We start from the raw sequence: 22,742 nt of genomic DNA on the forward strand, positions 1-22,742 counted from the left end.
ATGTACACCTACAGTAGCTGTCAGTTTCTGTACTTAGCCTACTCATTCATGTACTTACTACTGCATATAATGCCAGAATGTGTATCCTTTATAATTATGTATGTTATACTGCATCAATAATAGACCTTGGAAGAAATGAACGGCCAAGTCGCTTGTTGACAAGTATTTAAAGAATGGAAAAGGCCTGTGGCCGGCTATTCCCATACTCAGTACAAACATTAAACTGTCTACCTGAAGGCCTACAATACGCTGCTCACCGAACAATGCGGGGGCAATGCTCTCAAGATCTCTAGACGTTTCTCGTGAGAAACAGGTGCTTGAGCTAGTCTCTAGAAATCTTGAGACCATCTCAGGTTACCCATAAATACTCTAAACCATCTTAGCCAAAAAATTAATAAAAATGTTCACATCAAATAGTAATTAGGAGATATATGTGGTAACATCCAATGTTAACAATTTATTTATGCAATACATAGAGGCTACATGTAATAAGAATGTATTTTTAATATTGCCTCTTACAAAATTACAGTCAGAATTCATTCGTAATTACATCAGAAAATTCTGAAACAATCCAATTCATAATAAATACATGGCCTTTTAAATTAACTTCGATAATTTAAGTGTTAATCTCAATGGGAATGTTTAAGAAAGCCATTATCACCAAAATATTTCATAATGTCAGTCTTTCTTTGAACAGCAACTGGGTTGAATTGTCTGGGTAAAGAACAATAAGGATCTTGAGATATATATATCATTTCATTTGTAAAACAAAGCTGGACTATACAACGTGAAACAAAACTTTCAAATGAAAATAATCAGTAATTAAATTTCACAATCAATACTAGAAAGAACAGTTAACCGTCAATGCTAAAATAAGAAAATTGATGAAGGTTTCTGTGTTTCAGAAAACTTTGTTTAATATACAGTACCGGTAGTGTATTTAATGCAGTACACTACACATGAAAAAAACAAAATTACAAAAATTAAGGACTGTAACTGAATTTTAAACACAAGAGTTTTTGTAAACAAAATTCCAGTATATGTTATACATTAATAATGAAATTACTCAATTCAATGATTTATGCATTGCTATATTCTTAGGTAATATAATTGCATATACAGATACAATGCATTTCCATTCAAATGCCAACTACTGAAAACTATACTAATGCATAGTTGAAAAAAAGACTAGAAATCAGATGTTTTGAGATTCAGTTGTGGTATTTTAATCAAATAATATTTTCCATATTCATGAAATGTGTTCAAAATTAAGTAATCAAATTATTAAGATGATTATGTTTCTTCATTTTCATACAACCTGGCACATAGAAAGAATGAACAGTCCTCTTAACGGCATGAATACCGTAACAACAATTCTTGAAATTAACTTAGAGATGAAAATCAGAATTATAAAAATGATAGTATTTACACAGAACAATTTACAATTAAGTTTATTTAACAATATTTACAATGAAAGGAAATAAAATGAAAATATATCCTTGCTGATTTTATTTACAGGTGGCAAGAAAATACTACTGATCACTGAATCGAAATTAACATTTAAATACTCTGAAACAGCAATTCCCATATTCATACAACAGTTCTAACATCAGCTCCAAAATACAGAATAAATATTTCATGATTCTAACAAAGCACTGGAGTTAGTAACCTTTTTCTTCCTTTTTCTTTTTTGTGAGGTACTGATACATATGTTGGTTAACAGAAGTTTAAAATCACTGCTGTGATTTTGAAAATTTCAGATAAAACCGATTTCAAATTTACTCTAGCCGGGCTGAATGGCTCATATGGTTGAAGTGCTGGCCTTCTGATCCCAACTTTGCAGATTTGATCCTGGCTCAGAATGATGGCATTTGAAGGTGCTCAAATAAGTCAGCCTCATGCTGGTAGATTTACTGCCATGTAAAAGAACTCCTGCATGACTAAATTCCGGCACCCTGGCATCTCCAAACACCAACGAAAGTAGTTAGTGAGACGTAGAAACCAATAACATCATTATTATTAAATCAACTCAACCTTTCAAAACTGAAGGAAAACCAAGGAAAACTAACAGATAATTTCTCACTACTTGGTATGGAAAGAAAAAATCTGGACTGTACAAATATACAAAATAAATAAAATGTGATGTAAAAGCAGATTTCTAGTTATGTATGACCATATATCACACAAACTATGATTTTTAAAGTTGATCTGAACCGCAGAGACAAATGGCAGATTCACAACTTGGTAAAAAGTGATAAAAAGAACAAGCAAGCTTGTAGTTTTGTCACTATTGATACTTTGAACATAGCTATGGGACACGCTGTTTATCTCTAAAAATCTTACATTCATTAGCAGGGATTCAAACCATGTCCACCTTGGTATAAAACCAATCACTATGCCAAGCAGCCATCACGCCCCCTGATAAAAACTGAGCTACCATGCCCTTACATAATATTCTACTGAACAGTTGGTAAAAAATAACAAAGTATCAATATTCAACAAAAATATGATCACAAAGAAAACAATGTACTATGGGTTACTATAAAGTTAAAATCTTTATTGAAAGTTTGAAACATACAATTTACATTTAGGGTGAATACTGAAACAGCAACTAGAAAAGGAAAGGAATATCACTCTGGCTACTACTTTCCAACAATCCTTCTGTTGCTAACTTCCTCCGTACTTTGCTGTTTCTACTTATTGTTTAACCACAGTCTATTTATGTCTACGAGGAATGATGAAAAGAACTTGTTAAACTCCCACTTCTTGGAGGTTCGTGCCCTCTAAACAATCTTACAACCTGTAGAATGGAAAAAAGGAAATTAGTCTCCAACTTATTGTCAGTGCTCGAGTGTAGAACGTTGCATCCAAGGAAATGTGGGCAAGTTCTGGAATTAGTTGGCAACAAGCTTATTGTTGTTGCTGCTTCTATTATTATTATTATTATTATTATTATTATTATTTCTACTACCATTGCTCCTGTTATTTCTGTGTTAACTTGTATGTTTGTCATATTGATGAAAAATTGTTTGTATATTGAGATAGTTTTACATTTTCAAATTACACAATAATCTGAAAGCTAATGTTGGTTTTCTTGCATTTTGGGATTGAAAGTGTACAGAATCTTTATGTTCCTGAACATTTCATTTTCAGTAACAATCATTCTAATTTCTTTTTTGATGCTTACGTGGTCATTCACTCTTCAGTCTGTCTTTTTTATCCTTCGTACGGAGTTAGGTGGCTATGCAGTTTGGGTTGCGTCGGTGTGAGCTTGCATTCAGGAGAGGGTGGATTTAAATCCCACTGTAAGTAGCCCTGAAGATGGTTTTCTGCAGTTTCCCATTTTCACACCAGGTATCTTAATTACGGCCCCGGACACTACCTTCCCAATCCTAGCAGCCCTTTCCCATCCCTCCATCACCGAAAACCGCTGATGTGTTACTGCAACATTAAACTACTAGGGGGGGAAAAAGAAAAAAAAGCACTCTTCCTGTATTGACTGAACTTCTAAAACTATGAGGGTAATCCCAAAAATAAGGTATCCTATTATTTTATAAATACAGAACTCTGTTCATGTGGCTGTGGGTCACAATATTGTGAAGAGTATTTCCCATGCTCGCATATAAACATGCGGACGCCGTGCTGAGGCACTCAGTCTTGACTTGGCAGCCGTTGAGAATGGAGTTCCCATTGGATGTTACTGCCAAGTGGGAAGTGCGTGCAATAATTTCGTTTCTGAATGCAAAAGCTACTGAACCGATTGAAATCCATTGCCGATTGACGGAAGTGTAGAGTCGTGCATGGATGTCAAAAATGGTTGTAAGTGGTGTAGAGAGTTTGTATCAGTCGGACTGAAATTCACGACGAACAAAGGAGTGGAGGACCGTCAATTTCCGTTGAGACAGTTGTGAAGGTTGAGCAAATTATGCGTGAAGATCGGCGGATCACCCTGGATGATCTCTGCACTTTGGTTCCTGAGGTTTCTCCAAGCGTTGCTCACAGAATTTTAACGGAAAAGTTGAAATACCTGAAGGTGTGCGTAAGATGGATGCCACGCATGCTGACTGAAGACCACATGCGGCAATGAGTTGATTCTTCCTGTGCATTTCTTCAACGCTTTGCAGCTGAACAGGACAACTTTTTGGACTCAATTGTCACGGGTGAGGAAACCTGGGCGTTCTACTTTACACCCGAGATCAAGCAACAATCATGCCAGTGGCGGCATCCCTCTTCACCAAAGCCACGGAAATTCAAGCACAGTCTGCCAGTAAAGTCATGACAACTGTGTTTTAGAATCGAAAAGGGGTATTGTAGGTCGACCTTATGCCCACTGGGACTACAATTAATGCTGACAGGTACTGTGAGACCCTGAAAAAACTCAGATGGGCAATTCAGAACTGGAGAAAAGGAATGTTGAGCAAGGGCATAAACATTCTCCATGACAACGCTTGCCCGCATCTCACCCGGCAAAACGTTGCTCTCTTGCAACAGTTTCCGTGGATCATCACCCACTCTATAGTCCCGACTTGGCGCCCAGTGACTATCAATTGTTCCCTAAGTTGAAAGAACATTTGGCTGGAAAGTGATTCAGCACTGACGAGGTGAAAGATGATGTTCACAACTTCCTGAACAGCATGGCGGCAAGCTGATATGACAAGGGCATACAAAAACTGTCACAGCGTCTACCAAAATGCATCGACCAAAATGGTGATTATGTAGAAAAATAGCTAAATGTTCAAGCTGTAAAACGATGTAAACCATTGCAGAAATAAACAGGTCTATGTATTTATAAAATTTAAAAAAAAACTTATTTTTGGGATTACCTTCGTAGTTTTAGGCCTGTCTACATCTACAATTCCTTTGAAATCATTTAAAAATACATTAAATAACTGACAGGGAGTTTGCCAAGTGGACGATAGCCCTAAATGCAGATCAGTGGCGACTGACGGCTGATAACTGTGGAGACAAACCTGACCTCACCTACTACTCCCCCTCTACCAACACCATCAGCACCATGTTGCTTCCTTAACTCACAAATGAAAACTCGTTGTGCCTATAAAAGGTACCGGGCCGATGACCTTCCATGTTAGGCCCCTTAAAACAACAAGCATAAAAGGTACCCTAAGCAGCAGATAATCTTGTTTGGTCCCGTATGTCAACCAATATCACTTCACCAAATCACAAAGATGAAATGTCAAAATAATTCTTTTGTGATCTGCTGTGAATGAGTCATGTCCTTGAAGTGGTTTTCTCTATAATTTCCTTACCCAACTACAGACTAAGTGCCAAAAGTGAATTTTTCACATATTATTTTAATAGCCATTTAAGTGATTATATAAAACGTACTTAGTATCACGAAGGCAGTACTGATTTTTGTATCAGGAAAACAACAGGATTAACAAGCCTCTCATCACATGGCATGGGTATATCTACTACTATCTCCATGTATAGCACCAATGAAATACCACTCGAGACTCGAAGACAAAAACTTCAACATGGAAAAAAGTATTTAAACACATTGTCTAACCGTGTTAATGAATAGCAACAGAGGTCGTTTATGTAATTTAAAAGCAAAAAATTATGAGTTTCAAATATGATAAAAATGTTCGAAATCAATCGATTAACTTCTTCACATACTGCCAAGCACTGTACAACCCAGACAATAAGAGTATACTAACATAAATATTTAAACAAACAATACAGTAATCTCTAACCTATAACAAGCAATATATTAACACAGAAACCATCCAACGTTTTAGCACAATTTTAACTTATCACAGAGTTATGATACAGGACATTCAGATAAATTATACAAGAAATCTAATTATTAGAGGTAAAAGCCATCACAATTAGTTTCTTCCATAATTATCAACAGGAGGAAGAGCACTTCATAACAGGGGTACTAGAATAAGCATGATATTTTGGAGAAGGGCCTTTAGTAAAAATACAATCTCAATTGCTGTTAGTACTGTACCATTACCTGAGTAAATATACTGTATTTACATGTGTAAGTTTTTCCCCTCGCATAATCCACCCCTGCAATGGAAATATGGGAGAAAATTTTTAAAAAAAGTCACAATTTTTCTTCCAGCATTATGTAAAAGTTTTCCATCAATGTGTATTTTTTGCAAAATGTGCATTTGAGAGAAAATATTAAAGCTATGGCTAGAGGTTTTTACATGCAACATTTATCCATTGAAAAACGCAAGAAATATGCCCATAGTGGTGTGCAATATGACGTGGCTAGATGCTACGGAAATTACCATACAATATCGAAGTATAAAGCTGTCCTCAAGGTCACAATGCAGATGCATAGATCACGGCACATAATATTCTGGTAAAGGATGCAGTTTTTAGCAATTACATGTACATTTAGGTAGTGAATGAGCGAGCGGGTTAATCTATTATTATTTGACTAGCTGCAGTACTCGTTGATGGGACAATAATATATAATGTGCAAAGTTATCTAACTCCCTGGCTACTTTCCGCCAATATTCAGGCATGCTGTTTTACTCGGGACGCAGCAGTGGCCCCATCTATCGGAGATGAGTGGAAGCAGAAGAGACAAATCACATCACAATAATGCTCAATATGTTACTGTAGATCAGTTTTATGAGCTTCCGATATTGTAAGCCTTCACATTTAGTTTTTTTCCAATTCTGGGATATCAGAGCTTCTACTGTAAAGGCAGTCCTTCCTTCTTTCAAGTGTCCCTCTTGTCGTATTCTTCAAGCGATTGTTCCTTAATGATTTTTCTCATTTTTTTACAATCATATTCACATTTTTTCTTGACGGACCAATGACCACGCGGTTTTTACACAATAAGATTATCGTGACAAAAACCATCGCCAGTTAACACTATTAAACAATATTTCCATGTTAATGTTTGGTGTTGATATGGACTTAGCAACAAAAGTCTCAATTCCATATTCTATTATTATAGTAAGTATGGTAAAACTGTGTAAGGGCGGATGACCTTATATGTTAGGCCCCTTTAAACAACAAGCATCATCATCATCAAAACTGTGTAAGACATAAATGACTGGAACTAGAATTCTCTATAACATTTGTTACGGTGTGTAATACTTTTTGATAGGACCAATAACACAGGTATTTAAAAAATTAAATTTTAGGCACCTTCCCCTAAACTACCATTTCATCCAGCGTGAAAAAATTATAACCTAGACTGTAGCACCTTATTCCCAGTCTTTACATACCGATTTTCATTAAATTCTGTTCACCCATTTTCTTGTGGTTCGGCGTTGATATGGACTTAGTAACAAAAATGAAAATTCACAAATATCTGTTATATCATAGGTGGTAGGGTAAAAATTTACGAGACATAAATGATCGTAAATTGAATATGTAGGACCATTAACAACATAAATATGAGAATTCAATTTTAGGCCTTCCCCTGAACTACCATTTTACTCAGCGTGAATAAAATTATTTACAATCTAGACTGTAATGAATCATTCACGGACTGTACATACCGATTTTCATTAAATTCTCATCAGCCATTTTCTAGTGATGCCCGTACCTACAGACAGACAGACAGACAGACAGACAGACAGACAGACAGACAGACAGACAGACATCAATGACTGAAAATTACAAAGTGCATTTCCTTGTTATTGTGGACACGGCCGATACAGAAATAATATTCTTTTCAAATTCTGAGCAATGTACAGACAAAACTCTTATTTTATATATGTAGATGTTTCCACTACTTCTTCAGTCCTGTCTGTTCACATCGTTGTCCGATGATCAATAATGAAACAATTGCTTTTGATGTTATGCTTAATGCATGACAGTCGCACTGACGCCCAACAATGAAGGTAATTACGTTAAAAAAACACCATGTAGTATGCAAGTTATGAAACCTGCATCTTTTAATGCATATACAGGGTGAAGCGTGATTCGCGCACTCGGGCGTCGCAGCGCGACTCCTCACATGCCAGCAATAAAAAAATGTCTCTTACAAAGTTTCGTCTTGCGAGTATATCCGGCAGAAAAACGACGTTGAAGAGTAGCAATCTGGCAATGCTGTAACCACATGTAGGGTAACTACCTCTGTCAGCAGAAGCTAGTCGTACTATACAGTTGGTGCAGTGGATAGAGTTTTGGGTTAGCATGCAGGAGGTCGAGTGGTCGATCCTGGGTTGAGGCGTATGTTTTTTATTTCGTAAATGTAGTCCAGGTGGTATGGTATCTGGCATCTTAATCGTCAACAGCGATTGCAGTGGGTTTTCTAGAAACCATTTGCACTTACATACTACGATCCTAGAAATGGACGAACAATCGTTTTCAATCGTCAGCTTTGAAAGGCGCCTTTTCCACGTCGTGGGCATGAATTTAATATGGACAGTATTGGTGCTAATGTGCTACATCTGCGCGATCATATTACATGTAGTATGGCGGCGTCTCCGAAAACCTTAAAAAGTAGTTCGTGGGACGTGAAACAAATAACATTATTATTATACATGTAGTATGTAAATGACAAGGTAGATGCTGTGTTATTGTACTGTGCTATCATCTTTAGCATATCGAAAGTGATATTGTTTGTGTAGTTATTCTGTCCTATGACTGGTCATTTGTTTCAGCTGTCTATTTCTTATTAGTCTAACCAGGTATTTGTTGTTTCAGCGTTACAAAATGTTGTAAATGTAGGATACATGTGACCTCAGAAACGGTGTCTTACTGTATTACAGTAGGTAATGTTAGATGGAAATTAGCAAATAAAAAATTCGCCTCAACCCAGGATCGAACCATCGACCTCCTGCATGCCAACCAAAAACTCTACCCACTGCACCAAGTGTACAGCACGACGAGAATGTGCTGACAGCGGTAGTTACCCTACATATGGTTACAGTGTTGCCATATTGCTACTTTTCAACGTCCGTTTTCTACCGGATATACTCGCAAGACGAAATTTTGTAACAGACATTTTTTTGTTGCTGGCATGTAAGGAGTCCCGCTGCGATGCCCGAGTGCGCGGAATACGCTTCACCCTGTATAACGTGTTATGTAACATATGGTCTCGCTGGGGAGAAGGGCATGAAATGTTATGCTCATTTCTGTGAAAATTGTTATGTTTAACACCTGTCTAGCTGTAACCCTACTGTTTCAACGGCTGGTCATAGGTTTGTATGTGGAAACTGATAAGTGTAAGGAGCAATACTGCAGTAACAAGAACACTCAGCAATCTACACACAGTACTGGTCTATGCACGCATTGCTAGTATGCTTGTAGTAACCACTTGGGAGACATGCGCTTCATCTGTAAGATATACCTGTCTCACAGTCTGGCTCCATGGCTAAATGGTTAGCATGCTGGCCTTCGGTCACAGGGGTTCCGGGTTCGATTCCCGGCAGGGTCGGAAATTTTAACCATAATTGGTTAATTTCACTGGCACGGGGGCTGGGTGTACGTGTCGTCTGCATCATTTCATCCTATCACGACGCTAGGTCGCCTACGGGTGTCAAATCAAAAGACCTGCATCAGGTGAGCCGATCTTGTCCTCGGACACTCCCGGCACAAAAAGCCATAAGAAATTTCATTTCACCTGTCTCAGAGCTAATTACTTTTACCTCAATAATTGAATAGTGGTTAATGATGGTAAGAAAAACACGAGTTAAGGAACAGTTTAAATTAACAGTGTTTGTGTTCATAGAAAATGATGGCAATCGTGCTGCAACACACAAGTATTGCATAGAGCCATCATATTGTCAGTTTAGAAACAGAGAAACATAACTACATTTCCTCTAGTTTTCAGAAGAGCCAAAAGAAGCTCCAATGACACAATATTTTATAAGTTTTAGATACATTAAAGTATGAAGGCTTTCACGGCCGGTATCAATATAATAAAAATCTTCCAGGCTATTATGACGTGGTCCACTCCTCTCGTTTCTTCCAAACGTTTCGACTACTGCTGCTGGACTGCCAGCGGGATACAGGAGAGCGTATCGACACGACGCCACAGAAGATGACTACCGCAGCAGTAGTCGAAACTTTTGGAAGAAACGAGAGAAGTGGACCATGGCATAATAGCCCGGAAGATTTTTATTATAGTTTTAGATACAGTTACATGTATATGAGATTTGAAAAAGTGTCTTCAAGGATGTTTAGAGACATGTCTCTAACCTAAATGGAACATGACAATATGGCAAGCAGTCACATCAAATAAAATCAAAAATGCATATTGCAGTTATGTTCCTCTGTTTCTAAACAGATGATATGTACGTTAATGGCATAAACAAAAATACAGTTGCAATGGTCAAGAACACAGCCTTATCATTTCAGTGACTAAAATCAGGCCAGTATACAAAAATCAAAAAAGAACTGGAAAAGAGAACCTCTCTTTTTGAAGGAGGACATCTGTAGGTCAGCAACTGCTGAAGGACAGTAGCAAAAATTTGTGGAATTTTATTGATCAATGACTAAGCTTTTCAAATAACATGCTTCATCCCTCTTGGGGGCATCTTCAGCCTTACAATGAACAAAAGTTGTATGGTTAAGATATAAGCATATTTAAAATGTTGTTACAGTACATATGTCTTCAATAAATTTAAAATATGTAAAGATCTATTCATTGTTGTGTGTTTGTGTATCATTAAACCACAAAGTGGCAACATGCAATTAATATTCTACTTGAAAAGCTTAGTCATTGATCAAACTATGAAGAAGGCTTATGATTGCCGATACAGATATGTTATTAATGAAACAATTGTTGTACAGTTTCGATTTTCCTGCTACTGTTTATAGTAGAATATGTTCCATTGATGGGATGATAAATTTGAAAATATTGTGTAGTAAAATTGAACTTGTTTACACAGAGGAACATTTTTCATATTGTGTGGTCGAAAGTTGAAATGCCAGTCTTGGGTTGTAAGATGGTCTCATGTGTAATCCAGAATAAAAAGAGAATTTTGTAAAATTGTGAACAAGAAAAAAAAGTAAGATGAGTATAAGGCACATCTGAGCACTTATTTCCTTGCTGGACAATCCTTGTCTTGGTAAGCCTTCGTGTGGCCTAGTGCTGTACTGTGTGTGGTCTACTGTTTGCTAGGAGTAGCGGCCAAGAAAGGGAAAGTTCGAGGAGATTGAGGGGAATGAAAAGGAGTGGAAGATGTAGGGCGGGCTTTTATTCTTGTTGGAGTAGTTTTTCCGAAGAATTTCTACATTTAAGAATTTAGTATTACAAGTAGGCCTAATAACATCCATATTGGTGTGTACTGAATATATATATATAACTTGAGCAAAATCTAATCTGAAAAGATTATAGTGTTGTGTATTGATTAGGTGGTTAATATTACGGTATATGTTTTTCTCAAGTTTAAGAATTTAATACATTAATACATTCTTTGGAAAACTACTCCAACAAGAATACAAGCCCGCCCTACTCCTTCCTCTCATTTTCATTCCCCTCAATCCCCTCAAACTTTCCCCTACTTTTTCTTTCTTGTTCATTTTCACAAAATTATCTTTTTATTCTAGATTACACACAAGACTATAAATAGTAGAAAGAAAATCAAGACTGTACAATTCATTGTCTCATTAATAACATATCTGTATTGGCAATCATAAGCCTTTATCATAGTTTGATCAATGACAGAGCTTTCCAAGTAGAATTTTAATTGCATGTTGCCACATTGTTGTTTAATGATACACAAACATACAACAATGAATAGATATTTACAGATTTCAAGTTTATTGAAGACATATGAACTGTAACAACATTTTAAATATGCTTATATCTTAACCATACAACTTTTGTTCATTGCAAGGCTGAAGATGCCCCCAAGAGGGATGAAGCATGTTATTTGAAAAGCTTAGTCATTGATCAAACTATGATAAAGGCTTATGACTGCCAATACAGATCTACTATTAATGAAACAATGAACTGTTGTACAGTTTTGATTTTATCTGCTACTATTTATAGATTTATTGATAAAATCATAAAAACTGTTCAAAGTTGACAATATGGGCTAAATAGAACTTATATTACATGTCATCTGCTGGCCAAGCATCCAACAATGCAAAGAAAGCATCGAATACACTCAGAAATAAATAAACACCTAATCCACACAATTGTAGATCGTGGACTGAAAGGGACACCATATAAAACTGTTTTAGTTGATGGTAAACTTCAATTCAACTTTAAAATATTAATAAATATAATAAACAGTGTTATCCTCAAAATACAGCTATCGATTCTGGTTATTTCCTCATTAACGGTAAATGAAAATCCACAGCCCGTTTCCAGTCATTTGACTGGGTCAGGATTGGAATGAAGAAGTAACTTTCAAATCAGATATTTTATTTAAAAATTTAATCAGTATTCACAAAGTAAGTAAATGAAGGGCAAAAGTTAGCAAGCAATATTTCAAAAATACTATGATGTATAATTTTCAGTTATAATAACGGTGTTCTGTTAATCCATAATATTTTCTGCAATGGACACATTTTCATTTCCTGTAGGATCTGACCGAGTGAGTGGCTGTGTGGTTTGGGTCACGTAGCCATCGGCTTGCATTCGAGAGATAGTGGGTTCGAACCCCACTGTCAGAGTAGCCCTTACGACGGTTTTCCGTGGTTTTCCATTACTGCACCAGGTAAATGCTGGGGGTGTAGCATAATTAAGGCAATGATCACTTCCTTCCCACTCCTAGTCCTTTCTTATAACATCCTTGCCATGAGACCTATCTACATCGGTGTGACAAAGTAAACCGAAAAAAAGTATCTACACACACACACACACACACACACACACTCTCTCTCTCTCTCTCTCATAATTCTTAATAAAACTAGTTATCACTCTTTCATGAATACTTTCCTTGGCTGATCAACAACATTCCTCTAGATGCATGCTATGATATTGAGCACTTTTTATATTTCAGATAAAAAGTCCAAGGACATGTCAAACATACGACAGTATTACAAACAGGCCATGTGAAATTCATAGGCAATGAATTGAAGGCAGTTTAATAAGCGATCTTTGAAGTTGCAGTACAATCTATTTAGAAATTAATTAGAAGCTATGTGAGAAAATTCCATCATCATTCAAAGAAACATCAGAATATGAATGGATAATTCATGTGTGGAAATATAATATACTAGAACATTTGATATTTTGTGGAAAGAATGAAACTGATAGATGTCCGTTTCCACACAATTCTCATAGTACAACCTAGTATGAGATACTGCTCGCTGAAGTTAACTTGGGGAGATGAAGTCAAATTGATTAATTCAACTCTCAAGCTGTTATCTGGTGAAATAAAGACAATTATGTTTTAAAAATTCCATTAATTAAAGAAAGTCATGATGCTGAGTTAAGATTGCCGTACCGTTACCAAGACAAAATGCAAGATATAGAAAAACACCATCCAGAGAAAGGTAGACAAGAAGCACCTATTGAACGGAAGTGAAGACACACTTTCGATGGATGCCGACCAAGACAGGTGTAAGCAAACTGTGTGAATTGGTCTAGTTGAACGCATCACTCGCTATTTTGCTCAGAACGCCAGATTTGCTTTGAAAGTAAAGAATTCATCACAAAGCGTGGCTGTGAAACTGGAACTACACATGACTGCTAAAAGTTTATGAAGTAATATACAGAGAGAACAGAATATAGGTTCTAGGTTCTACTTTAAACACGAGTCAGAATTTCTGCATTAGTTAAGTATTGTTGTCTAGTGGTTAAGTTATATGGTCGTGCATGTGAGACAACACGTCTAATTTGGTCTCAACGTTTCAGTGGCCGAATGATGGAGACTGGCTCTCAGTGTGTGTGGACCAGGAATCCAACGTCACGATCAAGTAAAGGATCTGACCGTTGAGATGCTCCCTCAGCGACACATACATAAGCTAACAAAACAGGAGTGTGAGCAAAGGAAATAAATCAGTTATTTCACTAATATGTAGATTTATACCACGTAATTTTTCTTTTCTGTACTTTCTTTTTTGCAGGTGTAGATTTAGTATGTTACAGAATAGTCAGAATGTGTGAATAACGATACGATACGTTAAGATATGAAAGAGATAGTAGGGTCTTCCGGACATACAGTTAATTTATAACTTCAATTGCTATAGTCGTCTAAAATCCTACAAAAGTATTATTGAGACACGTTATATCTGTAATGGTTTAATTTAGGCAGACAATCTTCTAAATTTAACGACCAGTGTGATAGTTTATGTGTGTATTTCCGAATGAAAGGTAAAGTTTATCATGCGTTTAGCGAGCTTTGGTCTCATATTTCTAAAGGGTATGATGATATAGTTATGTTAAAGTGAATCATTTTAGGTATTATCCAAGATACAGGCAAATATAAGATTTGATTTACAGGGGGCTTTTGCTGCACCTATGTACAGTATATCCTTTTCGGGTTTGATGCTGTGTACGGGTCCACATTCTGTTGATGTGTATTTCCACTGTTGTTTACAGGACTTGTTTGGCAACAGCATTCAATCCTAATTGTGTTTAGACTTGCTATTGAGGTATGTTGCCGAATGTCATGGTGACGTTTCTGCGATGTGTATTGTTAAATCCCTTTCAGAATTAGTACGAACCTTACTTTTATTTATATTTTGATGGCCTTGTTATTTTCTTATTTGACCATGCAAAGAGCAAATACATGAAATAATGGACTTATAACCAAAAACTTATAACCACGTTTTCTGGGCAATAAATTGAAACTCCTAAATGAATACAAGAATTAAATAACTATTTATAGAACACTCTATGCGAGATATATTCCAGGACGATTTTACTCAATTCTGATTTGAGTTTATTAGCTGATCTTTTTCTGATGGTTGTGATTTAAATTGTAAGTTTAACTTAATGTTTGGATGATACACGTTTACTTAACATAAATGAAACTTGGAATATGGCAAACATTGTTTATTTACCAGTTCAACAATATACAGTTAGCACCTATTATCAGGCAAGAATAAACTAATCTCGCACAAATTTAAATTCCTTTGCAATCAATAATGTCAACCTAATTGTCCACCCCATCTTTATCATGATTTTGAATAAATGTTACTGAGGTCGCATGTCTTAGTATACTTGCTGTATGATTTCACGATGCAATCTCTATATCGATTCTGTTGTTTGATATCGACACTGTTTACATGCCATTGTACGAGACATACTTGCACGTCTCAGGCCGCATATCTTTCTCACCTACCTGCAATATAAAACTTTAGATACCCGTCCCATTTGCTGATCCTGCCTGACCCTGGGAAGAGTATTGAACCCTAGATAGAAGGTGGTAGTGAATATTGTTTTTTAAGAGGAAGTAAAACTAGGCAACCATCCTCTAAATAACACTAATCAGAGAGAAAAAATAAAATAGATCTAACACTTCGAAAAATGAAAGTATCAGCCAAAAAAAGACGAGGGCCACGAAGGGCGTGAAAATTAAAGACTCCCTAGGCCTCGAGTACTCGAATACCATCGGGTCGGAAGAGAACAGGTGTTGACCAAGAGAGTTTGGATAGGATGGATGAAAGTGAGGAGCGTGACACAAGTAAGAGGAAGTAATGCAAGGACTCAGCTGAGGGCCCTGTGGTCGCCAACCCACTCCCCCAAGTTAAGAGCCCCTGGGACCCCTTTTAATTGCCTCTTACGACAGGCAGCGGACACCCCTCCCTCCAGAGAAGAGATTGTTGTAGAAGAAGAATTTTTTGCTATTGGCTTTACGTCGCACCGACACAGATATATCTTATGGCGACGATGGGATATGAAAAGCCTAGGAATTGGAAGGAGGCGGCCGTGACCTTAATTAAGGTACAGCCCCAGCATTTGCCTGGTGTGAAAATGGGAAACCATGGAAAACCATCTTCAAGGCTGCCGACAGTGGGGTTCGAACCCACGATCTACCGATTACTGGATACTGGCCGCACTTAAGCGAACTGCAGCTATCGAGCTAGGTAAGAAGAAATCTACTGACTAGTCGAGATATTATTTTAATGTGTCACATAATCATCCCAAGTAGGGCACTATATAAACAATTATTGTATTCTAATAATAGAAGGATTAATCCAAATCTATCTGAAACACACATGCCATTTATTGGTAAAATGTATGCTATTTCTCCATGTGCACTAATTCTGTATAGTACTGTCATCAATGTAATGCACTTATTTCCTTTCCCTGCACTGCACTGAAGGTCAAGTCATTTATTACAAATGCACATATGTTCAACTCTTGTCTTGTTTCCTGATAACCTCATCAGACAAGTTCACGAAATGAAATGAATGACGTGATATATAGCAGGAAGGGAGAAGGTGAAACCCGGTGCTGGCACATAGCTTACTACTGTAGAATAGCACCCAGGGATCTGCGCAAGTCTTTACGTCCCCATCCGATGGACGCATCACCATCAACAGTGCCATATTCCCTCACTCCATATGAGCATTGTAGAGAGATTTGGATTTGAATCTAGGCTTTTGGCGTGCAAACTAGGGATATAAATTTTATACCACAACATCTACCCTGACTGCCAATTGTTTATTGCAAATTTTGCAAGCAAATAGCAGTAAATAACAGTTGGAACATACAACCTCATCATTTCCATTCATGAAGCATGTTATGATCTAATTCTGTCATGTCATATATTAAATATCATTTCATAAGCAGAAACTTTTAGATGAAAAAAAAAAAAAAAAAAAGACATTTTGATGATATGATGATAATTTTCTGTTGGCACTGCAAGCCTGGTGCAGCCCTTGTAAGGCTGACCCTCTGATGAGGGTGGGTGGCATTTGCTGTGTCTGTGTAGCGTACAAGTTGTAGGAATGCTGGGGATGGCACAAACTCCCAGCCCCTGAGCCAAGGGAATTAACTATTTAAGATTAGAATTCCTCTACCTGGGAGGGAATCGAAACCAGGGCCCTGAAAATCAAGACGAAACCCCCCTTTTACACACACCTCCCCCACCCTGGACATTTTTATATCATCTTGAAAAAAGCCAGGATTTCATAAAGTCTGCCTTTTTAAAAATATCAAGAAATATTCATCTAGGATACCCATATCTCAACTTAAAAGTTACATTCAGAATGAGACCTAAGCAATATTGAGACAAGTTTTATAATGTACAGAATCCATTAATTCAGTTAGTCTATAAAGATTAAATTTACCATAGGTAGGTCTCCTCCTTTAAAATTCATACATAATAACAGTTTCCAAATCTTACTAACAAAGTGTCCGACTCCATGGCTAAATTGTTAGTGTGCTGGCCTTTGGTCCAAGGGGTTCCGGCTTTGATTCTCGGAAAGACTACGGATTGTAACTCATCATCAGTTAATTCTTCTGGGTCCAGAACTGGGTGTTTGTGCTGTCTTCACCATCAGAATTCATCTCAGGTAGGCCTCATCCCCAAAGATGCGCAAGTCGCTTATACAGGGTCTACTCGAACATGCACCTGGCCTCTCCGGAGGCCACACGCCGTTATTATTATTACTAATAATGTGGAATATTGACAATTACCTTGTAATTTCTATAAATGAACATCTAGAAACCCTGCCTCAGGAACTAATAGTATCACATACTATTAAAATAGATCAACTCCTATACAAGCAAAAAAAAACAAAAATGTCTTATTTCATGGCTACTCTGCGTTCAGCACATGGTTCAGTACACGTTTTTGAAGATTACATTTTTATCACAGTATACAGGTAAACTGGCAAGTATAACGAAATGAGCCACAGCAAATAACATCAAAGCAGCTCCAACATATGCACCAGCAACACAAATGTATGTAATTATAGAAATTATAAATAAAAATGATAAATTAATCTTACAGAAAACTGTAAGGTACATGCTTTCAAAGTAACATCTTTAATATTTTGAATGTTTTTTTGTTCTTTTGTACATTTGAACAGAATTTTTTACTAACAAAGGCAACTAGAGGCCAAAAGCATCTCCACATACAAAGATCGGTATAAAAATGCACAGTACTTAAATATTTTCTATTTTTAGAAATGTGTGAAACAGCAACTACCTTAAAATGCAACAGCAGTTGCTAGTCTACTTAAATCAAGTAACACTGTACAAACATATTTACGCTTAAGAAATTAAGTTCTCCTAATATTACACAAAACTGTCATTAATGCATTATTGGTGTTATAATGTCGCATCAAGTACACTGACACACATGCACTTTAAATATTAAGGCCAAAGAGCTCTCTTTCTAACAATATATAGTTGCCACATTGTAATATGGTTCACACCTGAAGGATTTACACTGGAGGGCAGGGCATGTACATAGGAGAGACAAGCAACCACACTTGTAGTAAAAGCAAAAACTGGGCATCAACTGCAGTGATATCAGCAGTCCTCTCTGAAAATTTTTAAATAGATAAGTAACTTACGTTATTTCCCGAGTATTGATTACATTCTTTCTTCAGCTTATCCCAATTATTTCTAGAGTTGCTGAAGCCATCCAGACTCATTTTGGTTTTGGATGAGGGTTTAAGGCTGGATGCCCTTCTTCCTAATGCTGCATGATTTTTGAGATGAAAGTCTCAACCCCGGATTGATTGGGATTCGAACATCGGCCTTCCAGGTGGGAAGCCAGCAGCCATCACTAAGTTAATCATGCCCCCCCCCCCTCCACATACTTTCTTCACAAAACTACTTCAAAATATATCCAATTACCAGAACAGATTTTTCTTTATTTCTTGCATTAAATTCTAAGATGAAATGATGGCAAGGTGAGATAGTTAAAACTAAACTTAATATACGCAATGCTAGTACCAGTATAATGAAAGATTCGATATGGATGGGTGAGCCCCATTATACTGTCAAGTTGGATAAAAATAATTCATTCTCTTAAGATGTCAGTACTGCTACTGTAAAAGAAAAATTAACAGTAGTTATAATAATTAACAATGCACACCTATAACTGTGTCCATTTCTTTACTAAATAATAAAGAGAGGCAAATCTGAGTACCAAAATCAATTCACGTTTGCCACCTACACATGTCAAATCTTCGAAGTAGCCTTCTACCAATATATGATTCAAACTGAAGGTATGTGTAATTTACACTCCATTATTATACCAAAGAAGTTGCAAAATAACTACAGTAGAACCTCTGTTATCCAAAACACTTAACCAAAACGACAAGGAAAAAGAATTGGTTAAAACGAATTAATGAAAATAGTTTGTTATGACTAAGGGGATGAATAACAGAACGCATGGACTCTGACCTCAACTACCTCCTTCCCATATGCACTGACAAGTTTGTTTGACTCTTCACAAGATGTATCTTCATATATCCGTATTGACAGCTAACTCTTATATGAAATTTATTAATTTTCAATTGAACAGGAGGATACTTTTGAAAATACATTTTATATAAAAGTATTTTGACTCTTTCATTAGTACACTAATAACTGTCCATGCAGTGCTGATAGTACTTTCTTTTGCAATGTTATGTCAACAAAGCAGAAATGGGTAGTGATAATGATAGAAGAAAAATTAGCAGCAGTTAAAATAAGTAACAATGCTGAGGTTTGGTGTACTGTGGCAGCCGATTTTGGTGTTGGTATTTCCACTGTTTCCAACTGGGTCAAAATGAAAAATAAGTGTGAAGGGCATGCTTCATAAACAAGAAAACAATGAAAGCCTGTCAAAATGAGAAAGTAAATGAAGTTGTATTTTTCTGGTTCGTGCAACAGTGAGACGAGAGTACAGTAGTTGGAGATTACAGATGCTTAGCTGGGCACCCATTGAGGCTAGCTCAGTGCAGCTGGGCTCACTTGACGTACATGTGGGCAGCTTGTGTACCAAGTGTACGTCACAGTCAAGTGACAGAGCAAACACAATCGGCACGGACCAAGGCAGTGACGTTCAATTGTCACTACGAAGTTCTCCTCACACCATTCAACAAAGTGTCAATTGGAGAAGATTATTAAAAATCAAAGCTACTATGATCACAAGAAAAAAAAAAACTTTTTAAAAACATTCAGGTTTGATTTATACTGCGCTCAATATTAAGAGATATGACTATTTTACTATACACTAGAAGTCTGCTATTGCGAATATGGCATAACAAGAACTCTGTTATAACGGCAATTTTTTGCTGTCCCTTCAAAATTCCTATATTAAACTGTGCATTATCCTTTGGTTACAGTGAGAGCCCAATCACTGACGCATCCGTTACTACGAGTGATTAAGCGCACGCTATTTTTTTCGGTAACCAGTATTTATCCACCCCAGTGATTATGTTGCATGTGATCAATTACCTTCGGTATAGTTTCCTCGCTATTTCCACTAGAGAGTTCTCTCGTCAACATTCGAAGGTGATGTCGGAGTCTATTAGTAATACCCGTCGACTGCTGTTCCGTGATGAAAATTCGAATTGAAAGAGGACATATTTTGAAATAAATGCATAAATAACGTATCCGATAACAGTTGATAACTTGTTAAAAATAAAGGCTGACTAAACGATCGCTTAGTTTTAATGTTATATACTGAAATTAATTAAGAATGTGATACACCTCAAGATATGGCAAAGTACATCACTGATTTCAGAGGATAGTTAATATTTTCTCGCGTCTAGTTAATTTCGGAAAGTCTATTCACATGTACATTTTTAGCGAGGAATTTATAATTTAAAATATGTTTTCATGATACATATATGGTTAGGTTAGGGGACGCCATTTGAAGAAGAAAACGGAAATGTTTCCCACAGAAGACTCTACAGTGATACCGTATTTCTCCGAATCCAAGATGACAGTTTTTCTCAGAATCTCATGCGAAAAATCAAGGGTTGATTTGCATTCACAGCCTAACAGTAACAAATACCACTGGCAACTACAGTGGTAACCACGCTGCTTCTTTTCACCCCCGCACGCGCACACAAAACTCGTTGACAATAAACCACCGCCTCTTTACTATACATTGCTAGCCGCGACAACCGGTTGTACAGTGCCTGTGTGTAATGTCACTGGATCTCGGAAAATAGTGAAAAGAGAATTACGTTCTATTAGGCTCTACAAAAATGTTTCTCAAATCTGCAGAATGGCATCAAAACATTCGAGCCTTTGAATTCTTTGAAAGGCCACGGCTACTCAGTGGCAGAGTTATAACTTGTCTACTGTACCTGATGCTTAGTAAATTAAGTTTTATAGACAGCAGGAACATTTTCGTGATGGATAGTCATATTGTAAAGATATGTGGAACAGGTATTGCTGGAAAATCATCAACGGGTTCTCGTCGATATTATGATGCCAGTTTTAAGTTGATGGTTATTAAACACTCGGAAATGTAGAATAATTGTGCAGCCACAAGAAAATATGGCATAGGCCTAACTAATGCCAATGTTTGACGTTAGCGTGAAGACAAAGATAGCAAAATAAAACGCGTACTGTAGAAAAAATACATTCAGTGGTTCGCAACAAGGGCGCTTTAAAGAAGTCAAAGATAAAATTGTGAGGTATGTGCGCGAAAAGTTCAAGGGCAGAATGGCCATACCTTCAACGGCCGCGATTTATACATCGCCAGCCGCTGAAGTTGGCCAAACCCAGCAAGCGAGATGTGGGTGTAGCGGTAGCCAGTTATATCTGATGCTGAGTAAAAGTAACAATTTTATAGACAGCAAGAATATTTTCCTGATGGATAGTCGTATTGTAGAGACGCATGGAATAGGTATTGCCGGCAAATTTTCAACGGGTTCTCTTCAGTATTATGATGCCAATTTTAAGTTAATGGTCATTAAACCTGCAGAAATAAAGAAAAATTGTGCAGCCGCAAAAAAATACGGCATAACGAAAGCCAACGTTTAGCATCTAAAAATGGGTACTGTACATCAAAGCCATTCATATGATTTTACAAAGCACTTTTTGAGCCCGATTTAAATTTTTGAAGGAAAAAGTGGGGTTTGTCTTGGATTTGGAGAAATACAGTACTATAATTTCTTCAGAGGCCCAAGGGACGACCAAGAGAGCGATGGACCGATACAGTGCACAACGACCTGAAAGCTGTAGGACTACATCCAAACATGGCCAGAGACCGAATTAAATGGAGACAACTAATCCTCACAGCGGACCCTGCCACCAGGCGGGAAAACTGCTAAAGAAGAAGAATTTCTTCAGATTGAAATTAAACACACACTTCCACGAAAAATATCACACAAGTAAGCCATAGTGTGGATATTATCTGCGGAAATGCAAGTTTTGAACAAACTTATTGCTGTTTCATACCGATTTTGATGTGTATGGTTTTTTTTCTGACTTTCATAATAATTGGGTATAACGACAATCCGCTATAGCAAGTAAATTTTTTGCTGTTACGAATTCTTGCTATAATGGACTTGTACTGTATTTACATATGCAGACATGTTATAAGTTTCATGTTACAGTGTACAAATATACAGGGTTGAAGTGTGCAAACAATGATTTATACTTTCTTGGATGGAAATGATGTAACTTCCAATAAGAAAAGTAAAAAAATTCCAGTTATTCATTCAGTAAAACGTAATGTATCTACAAGTTTAATGCTTGATTTTTGCAGTGTGGTTCACTGAATTTCTTCAAAAAGTATTTTTATCATCAAATAATCACTGATAATAGCTCACGAGTTTTAACACTGGTGAAGAGACAGATATTTACTATCCAAGTATAACACTGTAAATGCAATAATAAGTAGCTATAGAATATGTCTTAAAATAAACAATCTAAGTAACGTTATTCCTGGTAAACATCCACTTAACCCAGTATATTAGAAATGTTTCTA

The 22,742-nt window shown here is 36.8% G+C and overlaps 1 protein-coding gene across 1 annotated transcript in view; it reads right to left on the minus strand.

The window, feature by feature from the left end:
• Positions 1-436: 436 nt before the first annotated feature.
• The window catches only part of LOC136874084 (platelet binding protein GspB), a 636,502-nt gene continuing 614,196 nt past the window's right edge, over positions 437-22,742 (minus strand). Inside the window, exon 14 of the mRNA XM_067147621.2 lies at positions 437-2,800. Coding sequence (XP_067003722.2) covers positions 2,784-2,800 — 17 coding nt within the window. The 3' untranslated portion in view covers positions 437-2,783. The remainder of the gene's footprint in view (positions 2,801-22,742) is intronic.

This window comes from Anabrus simplex, chromosome 5 (assembly GCF_040414725.1).
Source record: "Anabrus simplex isolate iqAnaSimp1 chromosome 5, ASM4041472v1, whole genome shotgun sequence".
Classification (NCBI taxonomy): Eukaryota; Metazoa; Arthropoda; class Insecta; order Orthoptera; family Tettigoniidae; genus Anabrus; species Anabrus simplex.